Raw genomic sequence first — 19,429 nt, forward strand, 5'->3', positions numbered from 1 at the left:
ATATTCCACAAGGAATGTTTGTATTAAATTAACGTGTGGTTCACCTTCCTTCCAAGTTACGCATAAGTTCTAAAAAAAGTTGATGCTTTGATAAAAAAAAATACTATAGAGTGAGCACTCATTTATCAAAAAAATTATATATAAGAGCTCACTCAAAAAAATTATAATACTATGATAATTTTTTGATAAATGAGTGCTCACTCTATAGTATTTTTTTATTTAAATAAAAATCAATTTCTCTATTAATACAAACATTCCCCAGGACCCTGCATGGTGAGAGCTTCGTGCACCGGGCTGCTCTTATTTTTTCTCTATTAATAGCCTTGGTGCTAATTCTTTGTTTCATTGTATTCCTAATATTACACTGCTAAGGATCACTAGGAGATCATCATTTGCAGCTAAACTATACTGGTAAACTAAGATAATAACCTAAACTAATAGTATATTATTATCAGTAATCAATATTACTAAAAAAAATTATATAGTTGTCAAATAAACAGCTTGTCCCCATTTACTCATCCCATCTTACAATGGTTATATTAATGTAATGTTGATATTTGGATAGTGATGGCGCCTTTTGATTTCTTCTTTTGTTACTTAAATTAAGTGGAAGGGATTGGTCATTTGCAACTTCTTATCCACACTTTAATATTGCACAAAACAACGTATGAGGACTCTACTGCCATAAGCATCTAATGTAGTCCTAAAATATCTAACAAATATAACAATCTTTTTGCTAGAGCACTTAGAGGCTTCTTATTTTCAAAAGTAAACATGGAATACCCTTTTTAGGACAATAACCTTGCAACAAGTCATGCCGATGTATCGCTAAATGATGTCGGTGACAAATTGGAGGTTGAAGGAGGAAAGAGAAAGAAGACATTGTCTGTATCAAGTGATATCGAGTATGCTTTGAAATCTCAGACGACACAATTAAAACGTATCATTCAAATAAATCATCAAAACTCGATATCACTCAATATCAAAGTTACAAAATTCGAGTCATGTCGTAGTTTTGATCTTTGACTAAAAAGATATTGTTCTAGTATCGTGTCAACGCTCCGATGTACGGTGTCAGTGACAAATTGAAAGTGAAAGGAGGAAGGAGATGAAGCAAAGAAAAAAGGCATTGTTTGTATTTAATGGTATCATGTTTCGGTAATCAAAATGACATGTTTCAATTGTTTTAAAATTATGCTCAAAACGTACAATGTCTTCTTCCTATGTTTCACCTCCTTGAACTACAATGCATTGCCTACACCATGTATTAAAATATCAACACGATATCCAAACATATCCTTTCGGTCAAAGACTAAAACTTCAACACAGCTCGAGATTTTGAGCTTTAGTGTTGAGTTTCACTAATTTACTATGATACATTTCAACTGTTTCACTTGGCACAGTACAAACTTTCAAACCCCTAATTGCTCTCGGTTATATAATCTCCCCGTCAATAAATTTTCTCATTATAAATAAATTTTGTCAATGATTGCCTCCACACAACTTTCTACACTATATTGAATTTACAAATGTCATCATCAAATTGATGCAGCCTATTGCGCATGGTGTCCAAACTAAAATTGAAAGTTCATGCTCGAACGATTCTTCAACCCTCTTGAAGTTGACACTATTGTTTGCGACCACTTGCACTATGTATTCTACGTATCTTTCGAACTATACTATTCATTGGCAATATATGTAAGATGTTTCACAATATTCTACAATTACATCACTAGATATGTGAAATATCATTTTTTTATTACATTATAGTAGAAAGTTAATAATGTTCATCCACGAGGTCCTGTCCAACTATTACACATCAATATATCCCTATATAGTCCCCATTGTTTCTTACACGATAGAATTCATGTTTTGATCCCTCCACTTGTTTGTCTAGGTATAAATCCATAATTTTATATGCAACTAAAGGTTACTAGGTGGATACTTTTGGATGTTGGACACTACTATAGTAGTAGATATTGTTTATTGCATTAGGAGAAATTCAAATGAACCCAAAAAAAAAATGATAATACATTGGTCAATCAATTTCTTCTTCTCTTATATAAGCATCTTCAATCCTAGTCTAATATGTTTGCTAGCTTAGTCTTGGAACGCGGTGATCAAATTATATCAGCAATATCAATTGCAAACTTTCATCCCATGGAAGGAAAGGAAAAAACCAATACCACCTCATAATAAGATAACACAAACTCCTCCCCCAATATTGATCTAACGATTGCACCATTTCCACTAGCACCAGCTACCACCATATTGCCTTTGTTGCTAATACTCATATTCAATTCAAGAGGAACGAAGACCAATTAGAAATCTTAGTCGAGTTCCTTAAAGGCTTGTATATCAAAATTGTTACATTGTTCGTAATACATATTTTTAGCATCATCTTCCTCCTTTTAGCACCCTTTTTGACATTACAGATTCCTTGAGGGATTTTTATACGATTGGAAATATCTAAGTATCCACCAACAAGATATTGCTTTAAGCAAATGAGCCAAGTATCACAGTGTAAAATCTACTAAGTTAGCGTGTGTTTCCAAGTTTGATGATAAGATTGTTATTTTGGCACTATTTGTCTATGCATATTAAAATGTTCAAATATAAAAAAAAAATCATAAATTCATTTACAACAAATAAATACAATAATACAACTATTTCTCTATCTATATCAAGTAAATTAAATACAATAAATTTTAATTAATACTCAAAATTATCTAATTATTAATTAATTAATACAAATAATATATAAATATTAATTATATATCAAATAATTAACTGTTACAAAAAAAATATCATATAATTAATATAATATACATCAACATTATACCATTTAATATAACCATTATATATATATATAGGCGACAGGTTTGGGCGATGACTGCACCGGAAGCATTGATTTTTTTTTTAAGCTCCCGATTATGCCAATAATTTTTTACTGGAGTTTAGGAGTTGGGTTATGGTATTAAGCAAAAAAAAAAAAAAAATCGATTTTTTTTTTAGTGTGCACGGGTTGTGTAGGGTATCAAAACTATATATATAATTGATATCATATATATGTTATAATATATATTATATATTATATATTATTGTTATATAAATATTGATAAAAAAACTAGTTACAATCATCCTAATTCGTTTATAATATTTCAAAATTGTAATATCTCATTATCTCAATTTAGGTGATTGTCATTCCCACCTCTACAATTGCTCCCACCTCTGATTGTCACTTCTAACCAATCCACCCACTCCCAACCAATCCTTACCTGAACCTTCTGTGTATCATCTTAGCATTTGATTCTCTACTGCTTTAATGCCAAAAAGCTTCCCCACTATCGCTTGCTGCTTTGATGCCAAAAGCTTCCACACTATCAGCTGCCGATCATGGTTGATGCCTAGTATTTTCTCTTAATCCCTCTACTTATACCGAATACCTCTTTGTATGATCAACATATGGAATTGATTGACTCAAGTTTTATCTCGTGCTGACCATAGGAATGACTATGTAGTATGGGTGGGCCGTATGACGACAAGTTTCATGTGCCAACATATCAGAACAAAATTTTCCAGCCATGTCAAGCAGCACAACTTGGTACTTTATACCTAGATCAGAACTTTGAGAATAACTGACTGGTTCATTTAATTTTTCATCTGAGATAAACCTGTTTTGAATCAATTTCAAATGAAATTCTTATGATTTTCCAAAGTTTGAAACTTTTCTAAAAGATTTCAGTGAACACATCAGTTATTGGCAAATATCAGATAACTGTTACTCATCCCAACACTATGTGTTTCAAAACTTAGTACCAATTCCTAAATTGGGATAGACAAGAAATATTCTTAATCTTTGGGCATGTCAAAATAATCTTTATGTCTAGTGTATAGACAAGGTCATTAAAGAAAAAGTTAGCATGTAAATAGAAGGTAATTCTCACGATTTTACCAATTGGTTATCTTGATTGGATTTTTATACACGCAATACAAGCGCATTGCCAACATTAAAACAAAACATCCATCATTAATGGTTGAAGTTACAAATAGTAAGAGGAAAACATCAATTGTAAGCATGAAGAATAACAGTTCCAGTACTCAGTAACTTCTCTCCACAGAAAGAAAGAAAAGAGTCAAACCATCAAATAATTAAACAATGTTAAATCAATTAATGAATATGAGATAAAACATGTCAGTAAAAGCAATTATCCAAAATATAAATGCACTTCAACAAACCTTGATGAGCCCCTCCTGAAAAAGTATTTCAATTACTTCTTTGAGAATGGGAAGTAGACCAGAATGGTGTACACCAATTCCCCGTTTTAGCAAAGGTAGCATGTTTGTCACCTGTTAAAAAATATATACAGAACAAATTCAACAGACGGATACCAAGAAAATATCTACAACCACAGGGCAACAAGCAGCAAGTCCAAATTATCATTAGCAATGTAATAAAATTACTAATTCACTCCCGAATTACTTTAAATAACAAATATAAATATACCTTTGGGAAAAATAGGCAAAAAAGCATCTACAATATCTTAGTTAAAAATTTCAACAAATGCCTGACAAACTCAATGAGGTTCCTCAGATTACCTTACCATGAAATATGTTGATCATAATCTCCTTTGATTTCATGAATATTTAGACTAATATATTGGTGATTGTATGGTTACAACAACAAGAACAACCAAACTTTATCCCATTCGGTGAGATCGGCTATATGAATTCTTTTACGTCATTGGGTTATATCTCATACTATCTCATCATCTATATTTAAATAAATTTTATATTATTTTATAATTACTAACCAAGTTTTTTTTTATCTTCTTCTTCCTGGTTTAGGTTTATGTTAGGTTGTCAGCCAGCGTTAAAACTATGGCACATGTTCAATGAATGAATCCATTAAACTATTGTCTTGTTCCCTAAAAGTAACTCGATTCAGGGTCAACTGTAACATCTCGGCAATAACCGCTACATCTCCAAAATTCGGGTGTAGTGATAAATATGTAAGAGTTCGCATTGCAAGGTCCGACTGTAACGTATCAGCAAGTACCGCTACATCTCCATGAGAACTTTGATGTAGTATTAAATAGGCAAGAATTCTCATACCATAAGTTGGATAAGAACAGATATGATAGAAAAAATAATAATCTAAGATTTAGAACATGGAACATAAGAATCCTCACTGGTAAATCAATGAAGGTAGTAGATACCAAAGTTTAAAATCTCGACCCGTGCCGAGGTTTCGGTCCCGGACCGGAACGATACGATTTCGGTATCGTATCGTGTCGTGCCGATACTATTTCGGTATTTTTTTATTTATATATAGTAATTATTAGATAAATATGTTTATTGTGTATAATTTAAAAATAAGTTGTATATTAATTTTATATAAATTTTCAATTATTGAAAAATTTAATATGGTTAGAAAAAGTAATTAAATATAGTTTTCTTTAAAAAAAAGTTGATCTATGAATAACTTGAATTAAAATTGATACATCATAATATGTTACCTTATTAATACCAAAAGGAGTGGCGTGAATCAGATGGAAGCATTGGTTCTTGCGACATTCTGCTTAGGTCAACTCCATAGTTCTCCAATGACCAGATTAAATAAGCATCCCATGACATGCAATATTGATATTGATTCCTCCACATATTCATCAGCGTGTCTCGATTCATCACTGGATGTTGGATTTGAACTGGCACCATTGAAATCGGAACGGGTACAGGTACAGGCATAAGATAAGGATAAGGATAAGCATACGTCCCCGAGCTCTGGTATGACAAATCACCATATGATGCATCAGAGTTATAATAAGAAGGTTGCGATAATGATGAACTTCGACCAGAATCAATCTCAGTTAAGCTCTCCCGCATATCTCGATAATTATGAGTTTTCTTTTGTTTGTCACCCTTATATCGACGCTGATATTGAATAGGGTTACTTCTAGCTCCATGATCATCATCTTGAGTTGCATGTGTGTAATCTATCTCACATGTCCATGGCTCCGGTGCTAGAGTAGGGGGACAATAATTTTTACCACTAGATACATCACCACTGTCATCACTTCTATGAGTACTTGCACTGCTATCAACATCACTATCCTCATTTCGAACTTCTTGTCGGACTACAGTGTCTGAAGGTGATGAAGTTTCATCATTGTCATTATGTTCTTGCTCATCAATTGCATCGAGTGGATTTTCTCTAATGCTCAATGGACCCCTTCCAGTAAAAGCAGGAGGTTTACCTTTTTCTTTCTTTTTAGTAAAAATTGCAGGAGCTTTGCCTTTGCCTTTATCTATGGACTTTGGTTGGGTTTGTGATGTTTGAGAACGCCTAGACCGAGATCCAGAAAATCGAAATTCTTGATCAAAAGCTTCATCATCTTCTTCCTCGCAGATATCTCCTCTAGCTTGTATTTTTTGAATTTGTTGAGTAAGAAATTGAGATGGTCGTGGTGGGTCTCCTGCTTCATCAAGTAATGGATTCTCAGCCTCAACAGCGCTCCACCAATCCATCATTGGATCATTCTCAGTTTGGACAAATCCAATATCAAATGGGTCTACATCACCAGACTCCTGTTCTTCATTCTCTTCTGTTATTGCTCTTAGTTGAAGACGCATATTTTAATGAACGTAGACCATCTTCTCCAAGCGACGATAAGAAAGACGATTTCGTACTTTTGTATGAATGAGAGAGAAAGTTGACCAATTTCTTTCACAACCGCTTGAAGACGTTGTCTGTGAGAGAATTCGTACTGTAATCTTTTTCAAATTTGGAGCTGATCCTCCATATTGTAACCACCACTCAGCTGTAAGATAAATAAGAACAAAATTAAAATAATTATTTATATTTGTTGATAATAATTAGTAATAATTTTTACTATATTTACCTGCATCCATTTTATATCTGCATGAAACTGCAATAGGATCGCTAAAAGAACCATATGCCTCTCGAAATAATCGACTTTCATTAATAGTCTCAGCAATTGATTCTGTGTTTGTATGCAGTCTTGATATTACATGTCTGAGGGCCACTAATAAATCATCATTTGTGCCAAGATTATAACGATATTGATATGCCGGATTGAGATAATAGCCTATAATAATTAAACATATATAATTATTAATAACAATATTAAAAATTCGTTATCATTAAAAAATACGTACCGGCCAAAAAATACGTAGTGATTATATCAATGTAATGTTGATACTTGGTCGGTGATTGTAGACGCCTCTTAATTTCCTCTTTTGTTTCATAAATTAGGCGGTAAACGTTACCCATTTGTGGCTTCTTGTCCATATCAACTTTACGTAGAACAACGTACAATGGTTCTACTGCTATAAGAATATCTGCGATATAGTCCCAAAATCTGACAGACATAATAGTTTTTTGCACCTCCTTACCTTCAGTCGTGTTAGAATATCGAGAGGCTTCCCAATCCTTAGAAGAGAACATGGCCTTTAATCTGACTTTTTTCTGATTCAACGATTTTAACAGTAGAAAGTGAGTGGCAAATCTAGTCGCTCCTGGTCGCAGAATCTCCCCATCAATAAATTTCCTCATTAATCCATGAACCCAATGATGATTATAGATGAATTTTGTTAAAGATTGACCTTTTTTCACTACCTTCTTCACTATATCGAGCTTACCGATATCCGCCATCATCAAATCAATACAGTGTGCTGCGCATGGTGTCCAAAATAATGTTTGATACCTTTGCTCCAATATCTCTCCAGCCCTTTTAAAGTTGGCACCATTATCTGTAATCACCTGTACTATATATTCTGCACCTATCTCATGAACTACATTATCCATCAAACGAAATATGTAGGGTGCATCATGATAGTCTGTAGTTGCATCAATAGATTTATGAAATATCACCTCTATTGCAGTATAGTAGAAAGTTGATGATGCTCATCCGTGTAGGTCCTGTCCAGCCATCACACATCAACGTAACCCCATATAAGTTCCATTGTTTCTTGCATGATAGGATCCAAGTCTTGATCTCCTCCACTTGTTCATCTAAATATAGACCGGCAATTTCATATGCAATCGGAGGTTGAATACCAGGACCAGATTTTTGGATGTTGGACACCATGCTACGGTAGTATGTGTTGTTTGCTACATTAGGGGGAATATGATTAAAATGGAAAAATTTAACAATACTTTTACCGATTGATTTCTTCTCTTTTGAATATGCATCATCAATCCTAGTCTGTTTGCTAGCTTGGTCTGGAAATACTAGTGGATCAATATCAGCAATATCAACTGCACGTCTTCGTCCCATAGAAGAAAAAAAACAACCAATACCACCTTGTGTTAAAGTAATACGAACACTTGCACTCCTTCCTAATGTTGATGCAGTAGTTGAGCCACTTCCACTAGCACCAGAGCCACTTCAATGTTGCATATTTTGCTCATAGTCATATTGAGTTCGAGAGGCATTGAGAGCTGCTAAAAAGTCTTCGTCATTTGGAACTTCACCACGACCTTCCATTTCATCATAGATTGGTTCTTTAGAGCTTCGGCTATCAACAAGTTCACACTCTCGTTGTTGTTTATACTTTAATGCTTTTTTTCCATCAAGTTCCTCTTTCATTGCACGACGAACTTCTTGAGAAACTTTTGGACAATTAGAAACATCCGGATATCCACCAACAAGATGTTGTTTTAGGCATATGACCCCGCCGCCGCGTCTAATCATATCGCAATGCAAACATTGCCAATGGAATCGATTTTCTAATCGATGTGCGTGTCTCCAAGCTGGATCATGAGATTGTTGTTTGGGTGTCATTGCCTATGCATTATAAAAAAATTATAAAGAATGATCAGAATTGCAGAAGATTAAGAATAATACACATTTCCAGTAATGATCATCATTTTATAACGTTAAGAATATATCCAAATTTTTAAAATAAAAGACTTGTAATATTTCTAAACATATTACAAAAGTACAAAAAATAATATTTATGGATCCAAATTTTAAATTAATTCTAAGATAAAAAAATATTATCTATAATAAATATATAAATTAGCATAAAGATGTTACTTTATATATAATAATTATACAAATTAATTAATTAATTAATTATTATTTGTAAAAAAATAAAATAATAAAAATATCAAAATATAAATTTAATTTATTAGTTTTTTTAGAATTCTTTTAGAATTTTAATTTTTTTAGAGTATTAGAATATAAATCTGAATTATTATTATTTTTAAAAAAAAATAAATTAAATTTTAAATAATAAAAAATATTATAATATATATCAGATTTCTTATAATTTTTTTTTAAATTTTAAACAGATTTTTTATAATTTTTTTAAAAATTTTTAAATACAATTTAAAATATTGAAAATTTAATTTTTCATAATATTAATTAAAATTTTAATTTTTAAATATACTTTTTATATATTTTAATCTTTATTAAGAAAATTTTATTAGGATTTAGAAAATCCTGTTTGGAATACCATACCAACCTTAGGAATTATTATAAATTTAAATTATATATAATTTCCTTCACGTAGGGCACGTGGGCATGGGCACGGGCGCCGGCAGCAACCACGATCACGCCGCTCGGCAGCGGCGGATTGCAGGGGTCCGACGGCGCAGAAGGCGTCGCCGGACGCCTCCGGCGTCACCAGACGCCTCCGGCGGCGTCGGAGGCGTCCGACGCCTCCTTCGGCGGCGATATGATGCATACGAGATGGCGAAATCGTACCTCTGTCGCTGCTCGTCTCGCCGCACCTCCCTGTTGCTTGTCGCGCCTCGCCGCTGCTCGCCTCGACTCGCCGCTGCTCGCCTCGACTCGCCGCTGCTCGCCTCGACTCGCCGCTGCTCGACTCGCCTCGCCACTGCTCGCTGCTGCTAATCGATCACTTGTACGTTTTTATAGGATTTTTGCGAGCAACAGAAGGAATCGATTCGATTCCTTCTGTAGCGCAATTTTTTCGATCGCGAGTGTCGTGCGTGTGCTGGCACGCATCAACGAGCGTATCACGCGCCGAAAGCACAGCGCCACGTCTGCGTGCATCACGCGAAACTTCTGCGTGTCGGGTGCCGATTTCGGCCGGGCGACAGAACGGTAAAAACCATCAGTGCCGCCCGGCACGAAACGGTATTCTAAACCTTGGTAGATACAATGATTAGAAGAAGAATTAATATGTTGTGTATACAAGAGACAAAATGGGTACGCGAGAAGACAAAGATGATAAAAAACTCAGGTGAAAGAAACTATGAACATAATTAGCATATATGCATCGCAAGTAGGATTAGATAAAACTACCAAATAAGTTTTTGGGACGACTTAAATGAAGATTACAAAATATTCCGCCAAATGAAATGATTTTAATAGAAGATGATCTAAATAGACATATCAGAGTGAAAAATGAATAATATGAGAGGGTACATGAGGTTATGGATTTGGAATAAGAAATAAAGAAAGGAAAGCTATCTTAGATTTTACGATAGCATATGATCTTATATTAGCTAATACATTTTTTAAGAAAATAGAAGAACACTTAGTCACGTTCAAAAGTGGGAATAATAAATCGCAAATTGGCTTTCTTATGGTTAGGAAGAAGGATAGAAAGATTTATAAAGATTGCAAGGTCATCCCGGTGAAAGCTTAACTACCCAACATAGATTAATAGTGTTGGATTTATGCCTCAAGTATAATATCAAGACAGAAAATATATACGACTCCTAGAATTAAGTGGTGAAAGTCAAAGGATGGGAAGCAAAATATATTTAAGAAGAAGGTAGGAGTACAAGTATTAGGTGAAATATATGGTGACTCTAATACGACATGGGATAAGATGATATCAAAGTTGAAAATAGAGTTAAGAGTGTACTCGATGAGTTAAAGGGACATGCACCACTAAATAAGGAATTTTTGTGATGGAATAAGAAAGTACAAGAGAAAGTGAAGGAAAAATGAACAGCTCATAAGGAATTATATATTTGTAAGAATGAGAAAAATTTTAAAAAAATATACAATAACCAATAAAGAGACTAAGAAAGTAGTGAATGAAGCAAAGAATGAAACTTTTAAATGATTATATCAAAAATTGGATACAAAAGAAGGGGAAAGAGATATTTATCGAATAACTAAAGTGAGAGAAAGGAAGATGAGATTTTATCCAAAATAAAATGTATTAATGATGAATGTGATAGGGTACTAGTAGAGAAGGGAGAAATAAAAGAGCGGTGGAAGAGTTGTAACTTTTTAATAAAGGTTTAGGTAACCAACTTAACTTAGTTAATTTAAGTAGGTTAAATGAGTATAGAAATTTAAATTTTCATTGTAGAATTCAAAATTTATAAGTAGAACAAGCTTTAAATGGGATGCACAATGAAAAAGTCGTTGAACCAAATGATATTCTGATAGAGGTATGGAAGTACCTAGGGAAACAAGATATTGAATAACTTATAAAATTATTTAACATGATATTGAAAACGGAAAAAATGTATAATCAATGGAGGGTAAGTACTCTAATTCCCTTATATAAAAATAAAGAAGACGTACAAAATTGTACAAACTATATAGGTATTAAATTAATGAGTCATACCATGAAACTTTGGGAAAAAGTAATAAAAAAAAATTAAAGAGACACAATGACCGAAAATTAATTTGGATTCATGTCTAGAAGGTCGACCATAGAAGCTATACATCTTCTTAAATAATTAATTGAAAAATATCGAGAGCAAAAATGAGATCTACGCATGGTATTCATTGACTTAGAAAAAGCTTATGATAGAGTCCAAAAGAAATTATATGGAGAATTCTAAGAAAGAGATGTGTTAGCGTAACATATATTGAACTAATTAAGGATATGTACATGGATGTAACGACCAGAGTAAAGACTTCAATTGGAATAACTGAAGCATTTCCAATAAAGATAGGGTTATATCAAGGATCAGTTCCAAGTTCCTATCTTTTTATACTAATTATAAATGAACTCACTACATGCATTCAAGACAAAGTACTGTGGTGCATGTTATTTGCAGATGATATTGTTTTGGTAAATGAAACACGTGAAGAAGTCAATGCTAAACTAGAATCTTAGCGAAAAACACTATAAGGAAAAGGTTTTAGATTTAGTAAAGTAAAGACAAAATATATGAAATTTAAGTTTAGCAATATTAGACATAATAAGACAATTGTTAAAATAGGAGATGATGAGTTACTCGGAACCAAGAGCTTTAAATATTTAGGATCATTTTTACAAAACGATGAAGAGATTGAGAGAGATATATTACATAGAATACAAACAGGATGGTTGAAATAAAGGAGAGCATCGGGTGTTTTATGTGACCATAAAGTACCTCTAAACTTAAAGTTCTATAAAACCACAGTTAGACCTGCTATGTTATATAAAGCAAAAGATGAGTTCCAGATATGAGGATGTTAAGGAGGATGTGTGGACGTGTGGACATACAAGGATGAACAGAATAAGAAATGAGAGCATTAGAGAAAAAGTCAGAATTGCATCTATTGAGGAAAAACTCTAGACACGTTTAAAATGGTACAGGCATGTACTTAGACGACCAATAAATACTCTAGTTAGACAATATGAAACTATGCCAAACACACATATAAAACGAGAAGAGGAAGACCAAAAAAGACTTGGTTAACAATAATAAAATAAGATAAAATTTATTTAAGTATTGATGATGATATAGTTGGAGATAGAACTCAATGGCGTAAAAGGATCCATATAGCCGACCCCACCTATCAGGCTTGGTTGTTGTTGTTGTTATTCCTCGTTTGATTTGCATATTTATCATAATTTCACATTACCAAATTGAAGTATTTATTGGTCGTTTAAATATATATTAATAAATATTTATATAGATAAAGATGAGTGAATATACATAATTATGTATAATAATATTATATAATTTCATTCTAATAATATTTTGTTATTTCTCTTTTCTAGCAACTTCAGATTGATCTTAGCATTTTGAGATCTTATAGAAATTATATGAGAAAAGAGAAAAAGAGGAGAACAAAGAAGATCAAGAGTACATCAACACTAAACTAAAGCAGTCATCATTCTATGATATTGAATCTTACCTGTGGCAGCTTCTTGTCATCATCAGAAAGTATATCCATAGCACTCCAAAATATTGTTTCAAGGTTAACTTTTTCATCTTCTTCATTCAAGTCCAATTTTGCCATCTGTATTAAAATAAGAGAGAAGTTATTCATTATTTGAATGAAAAAGATGTACACTTCCATCTTTTACAAAATAATAAAATGATTTAATTAATTTGAAATTTCTCTAGTGAAATAGCCTTGCATGAGTCTGATAGCAGAATAATTTCCAAGTCACTAATCAAAAGTGGTTGGGACGAACATGGCTTAATTAGACAACAAGAAAATGATAATATGCTTAAACAATGTTAACCAAAACTATTAAGGCATAGAAAATAATTTTGATTCAATTGAAGCAGTGAAATAACCATTCCAAAGATATTTGTTGCATGTATCATAGAGATGTCTTTGTCTTTGTAAAAGCAAGTAGTAATTTAAGAATAAGTGTTAAGAGTCTCCTTTTGATTCATAGTGAAATCAAATTAGATGATCATAAGATACAATGAAACCATAAAGTCAAATGAACATCATTCAAAAGTTCAATATATTAAAAAGGCTTGTGAATAACTGCGATAATCAAATACTATTAGTTGGTGCACAGTAAGATTCTACTGCTAGCAAAGATATTGACAATAGCAAACGAGATAATACATGTACAGTCACAAACTCACAGAAAGTACAGCTGGCTACCTGCATCGCAAGAAGCTCACACTCCCTTTTGCTAAAGCTGAAAAGTATTACAGGATCATACTGTCGCTGGATTATCATCTTGACCATCTTGAAGATATCGCTATCTTCACGAGGTTTTCCAACTAGCAATTCCTTTTGCCATTTCATATTATTCCGTTTAGACCCTTCATCTGGAACAAGAGCATTTAATGCTTTTTGAAAACTGTCCTCTCTAAATTTTCCCTTGTCATCCACTACCAAGTATAGTCCATTGCCTCCAGAAGGAAAAATATAGTGCTGAAGTGGAGTAGGTCGATAATCTGTATAGACAATATGACAAGGTTGTTGATGAACCTGAAATAAAAAAAATTAAAAAAAAAGTCATCTAGCATGTATATGAGACAGCAAAAGATTTGTCAATTAAAATTTATGGTACCTAAACCTCTTTTTCTTAAAAAAACAAATTGTGTACAAATAGTCAATGCTTGGAAAATTCTGTTAACAGTTTTCATGAAAGAAAGCAACATAATGTTACATAATCACAACAATTCATAATTCTAACTTCATAGAGACTTTAAGTAAATAAATAAAAAGAAGCAGAATGAAAAGAAAAAAAAAAGGAGAAATAACCTTCGCAACCCAATCAGCAAATTCTTTGGCATTAGGAACTGTAGCTGACAGGAACACAAATCTTGAGTTCCTAGGAGCCATGACTATGCTTTCTTCCCAAACAACACCTCTCTCCCTATCACGCATATAATGGACTTCATCAAAAATAATCCAAGCCACCTCCCTCATAACTTCTGATCCTTTATATTGCATACTACGCCAAATCTCTGTAGTCATGACCTAGAATTGAAGGAAAGCAATCAATGATATATTATTGATGCCAAAAACTAAAGATATTGTGATCTCATAAATCTACCAAGCAAGAAGCATTAGGTTCAATGGTGACATCCCCAGTCATAAGACCAACGTCAGAAAATTCTTCCTTAAATTCTCTGTACTTCTGGTTGCTGAGAGCCTTGATAGGTGAGGTATAGATGACACGTTGTTGATCTCGCAAAGACATAGCAATAGCATACAACGCAACAACAGTCTTCCCTGCTGATGTATGTGCTGAAACCTAGAAGACCATGACAATGAGCAAATTGCATCTCCATAAAGAAAAGAAATAGTTCAAACCATAATAAATCAAAAAATTGATCATCAAGTTTAGCAAAAGATACACTAATATAGTCCAGAGATCATGAAAGACCACAAATTAAAGAGAACTGCACACTATAAAAGTAGTGATAACAAAAAAAAAAAATGTTATCTACAAGAAAGAATGTTGATCGTATAAATGGGAAAGTTTTTTATTAAAAAATGGAGAAAACACCCTGCACAGAAGAACACGCTACTGATATTGAGCAAGTGAAACGGGACTTAGACACTTGCATGAATTGAATTCATCGGTGAGAAAGTTGTGGCGCATACCCACATGCCAAAGGCAAACAATGTATAAAGGAAAACATGATTATTATGAAGTTTATAAATTGAGTAACCGCAACGACTTAGATTTACGAACATATAAAGGGGAAAAAATTGATTTAAAAACATGTTATGGAGGGGCAAAATCTGAGTAGCCAGAAGGAACGGCAAGCAGCTATACCATCACGGATTGACCGGCATCAAGGCACTTGATAGCTTCGCACTGGAAGGGGTCGAGTTCGAAGGGGAACTCCCGAGCTGGAGGCTTCCGCTTGTCATCAGCGAGTCGAGGCCGCGGCAGGGAAGCGTAACCGTCGGGATAAGAGACGTCATGGAGACAAGCGTCGGTGCGGATGGAAGACGCCTCCCTCGGAATTTTAGAGGGCGTTACGGTGTCCGGACTCGCGTCATCTATAGCTCTTCTCTTCAACGACGTCATGGAGGCGGGAAGCAACGCAGACAAAAACTAAACCCTAAACTTAAACTGAAACGCGGAGGAGAAGCCAGGGGAGGAGAGGGAAGTTTATTAAAACCTAGTTCCCACGGAATCCTCGATGTATTTTATGAGTACGATTTATTTAGAATCTAGGTTTACGGTCTACTATTTATTTGTATTTTATATTTAAAATTTTATTCCCTCTCTGAAAATCTTTATTTTTTAGCGCCTTAATTTTAACGTCCGTTTAAATATTTCAAAATTTATATTTAATTGGCGAGATATTCTTTAAATTTAGAACTTTTGTTTAAATTTTTTTATATATTTTATATTGTCAAAAAATCAAGAATAAAATAAGTTTTATGTATTTTAATATAAATCATGACAACTAATCATTTATCAATTATTTCCAAAATAATTCTAAGGTCAAATCTTTTTATTAATAAGGTTATGTCTGAGATTGAAATTACATATTCACTCTATTATTTACAACTAACTAGGAACGGATCCAGAGGAGGTGACATCGGCGGTCGCCTCCCCTGTCGATAATGAAACCCTTAGTAGTATGGGGTTCCACCAGTGGATATAGAAAATATTACCCCTTGTTCCACATAAAAATCATCTCTTCATGCTTGAATTTCTAGATCCGCCACTGCAACTAACTATGAGTTTTGCTAATAAATCTTACCTTCGATGCTTTTCCATGTGCTAAGAAATTTTATTTGTCTTTCGTCCTTGGACAGAATGCGATAGAGAAGGTGAATAACATGCATTTTCACAACTCAGATAGGTATATCCAAGGTTATCTCTTTAACATGAGTATTATATTTCTCTCGACACCTTCCAACGGTGAAAAAACTTCTTGCAGTTTAAAATCATAAACACCAGCACAAATTAAACAAAAAAAACAAGGATAACAAATAGGTTTACAGTTGAAAAAAAAAACACTCTAGAAGCTCAAATGTACTACTATAAGAATTATAATGAAATTGTACAAAATAATTAAATCATACCTCATTATGTTGGAATTCAAAGAGAAAAGAATGATGGACAGAGAAAGTTACTTTTGCTATCGGAAGAGCGATCATATATATAAAATTGGAAAGTCTTTCACAAATTCACAAATCAAATCTCGTAACTTCGGATGTTTTTCCTCCATAGTGAAAACGAATCTCATGTTCTTAACACCTCTCAAACTACCTTTATAATAGGAATTATCGTAGGGGTAAAAGGGATATTTTGTTCCAAAGAAAGTGGGCAATGTGGGCTGCCCACATTCCCATTTCCTACATCTCCCACTCATCCAAGGTAAGTCTCTAAGACTAGATAGTCACAAAGACTAAATAAATTACATAGACTGTATAAGAGTTTAGTCACAAAGATCATATTAGAACATTCAATCCATACTTAGAGAAAACGGTTTGTGCGACAGCAAGCACACTGAGCGATAATCGCTAAGAATATTGTTACATCTTATATAGTCATTTTCTTAGCGATCAATGCTAACAAAGTTGTTATACTTTATTTAGTCGTTTTTCTAAATGAATCATAGACACTCTCATAAATGGCACATAGTCTCTCTCCTAGTGGTACATATCCGTTATTCAGGAAACATCCAATCTCCCGGTGGCACACAGTCATTGTCTTGAAGATATCCATGTCTTGCTATTTACCCAGATTAAATGATCTTCATTTACATCAATATGAATATCTCTAATATCTTATAATTATTAAGTCAAGAGCATGTTTCATATTCAATATTCGTAATTATTTCTATACATAACAGAAATGGGTCTATAGTGAACAATATCAAAAGATGTAAATCTATTTAATCTCCCTTTTTAGTTAGAATCTATTCATTTAATCAGTTGCTTTCCTAGTTATGCTCTATAGACCGAATCATCTATAACCATATGATACATACTAAAGTAGAAATCATTGATTAAAACTTCAAGTAAATAGTTAAATAGTCACTTAGCGTAAAACTGAGATCAACTTATAATCTCAAGGGTCTCACATAGTGAAGAAGTAGAGATTCATTCTCCTACTACCCTTATTGTCGCTATAGCACATATGGTATGAATCACATGCTATGATATTTTTCTCTTTACAAAAGAGTGCATGTTTTTTCTCGTCAAGCATACCATTAAGAAAAGTAATTTTTTTACATCTATCTGATATAATTTCAAGTCATCATGTGCCACAAATGTCAAAATAACTTGTATTGACACAAATTTTACTATGAGAAAAAATATCTTTTCAAAGTCAATACCCTTCATTTAGGTATATCCTTTTGCAACCAAATGAGCTTTATATATGTTAATCGATCCATCAGCTTTCCTCTTTATCTTTAGAATCTATTTATTCCCAATAGCCTTTCGATTAGAGGAAGTTCAACAAATCCCAAACATGATTTTAATTCATAGACTCCATCTCTTCAACCATTGTAGCTTTCCACTTTTCTCTAACTCTATATCCTAATGCTTCCTCAATAGATTAAAGTTCATCATCGTTAATTGGGAGTGTCATCAATACTTCATTCTCAATATTAAACCTCTTCTTAGGTTTGATTTTATGAACACTTCTTCATAAGTTGGGCTATTGAGAAGTCAACTCATGACATGTCATATCACTCCCACTTGATTGACTAGACTCAGACATCCCTTTTGACACCTCTCTTGTTAATAATATATTATCCTCCTCAAAAAGAGGAATACTTTTATCAACATCACATTTGGTTGGGAACTCTATTTTGAGAAAAATTATATCTCTCAAATCCATTTCGGAGATGGTTGCATCTAATTGTTCACCTATAAAACAAAACCTTTGAAGGTCTCAAAATATCTAATAAAGATACACTTCTTATCCCTAGGTCCCAGTTTTCCATACTTATAAAACTATCATGAACATGAGCAGCTGACCCCAGGGTCTAAGATTACTCAAATCTAATTTTTTTGTCTGTTCAACATTTATATAGGGTAGATAAAATTGACTTTGAAGGCACTTTGTTAAGTATATAAGTTGTAGTTAATTGCATCTCCCTAATTAGAGATCGACAAATTAGCCTGTTCCATCATAGACCTAACCATTTCAAAAAGAGTTCTATTTCTTCTTTCAACTATCATATTTTGCTGTGGAGTTCCAGGGATTGCCAGCTATCTAATAATCCCTCTATCATTACATATTATCTCGAATATATTAAACAAATATCCCCCCATGGTTAGTGCATAAAGTCTTCACCTTACATTCCATTTGATTCTTAACTTCGTTCATATGATGAATGAAACAATCAAATGCTTCAGATTTATGAGAAATCAAATACACATGACCGAAACGAGAGACATCATCAATAAATGTAATGAAATAGGAATCTCCATGTTTATCCTTCACATTCATTATACCATAAATATCTGAATAAATTAATTATAATGATGATTCAGCTCTAATAGCCTTATCAAATGGTTTCCTAGTTGCTTTTTCAGCAAGATAATGCTCACATATAGATAAGTGAATCTTAGCTTGAGTGCCCAATAGACCCTCTCTAACAACCGATTTATACGTTCTTATCCTATGTGACCTAATCTAGTAGGTCAACCTCATCAGTAATACTTGCATCACTAGTTAGAGCAATATTCGAAAAATAACCCTCAATAGCATAATTGACATCTAGTTCTACATTTAAAATCATAAACCATTTTGTTAAAAAATCATATCCGATTGACATTGAGTTAATCTTAAA

General features: G+C 33.2%; 1 protein-coding gene across 1 annotated transcript in view; it reads right to left on the bottom strand.

The window, feature by feature from the left end:
- The window catches only part of LOC121996302 (DExH-box ATP-dependent RNA helicase DExH9-like), a 29,011-nt gene extending 13,202 nt beyond the window's left edge, over positions 1–15,809 (bottom strand). The window contains exons 1-6 of the mRNA XM_042550221.1: positions 15,436–15,809; positions 14,707–14,907; positions 14,412–14,630; positions 13,803–14,135; positions 13,092–13,196; positions 4,240–4,350 (exon numbers count right to left, since the gene is read on the bottom strand). Of these exons, the coding sequence (XP_042406155.1) occupies positions 4,240–4,350; positions 13,092–13,196; positions 13,803–14,135; positions 14,412–14,630; positions 14,707–14,907; positions 15,436–15,693 (1,227 nt within the window). The 5' untranslated portion in view covers positions 15,694–15,809. The remainder of the gene's footprint in view (positions 1–4,239; positions 4,351–13,091; positions 13,197–13,802; positions 14,136–14,411; positions 14,631–14,706; positions 14,908–15,435) is intronic.
- Positions 15,810–19,429: the final 3,620 nt, after the last annotated feature.

This window comes from Zingiber officinale, chromosome 6A, assembly GCF_018446385.1.
Source record: "Zingiber officinale cultivar Zhangliang chromosome 6A, Zo_v1.1, whole genome shotgun sequence".
Classification (NCBI taxonomy): domain Eukaryota; kingdom Viridiplantae; phylum Streptophyta; class Magnoliopsida; order Zingiberales; family Zingiberaceae; genus Zingiber; species Zingiber officinale.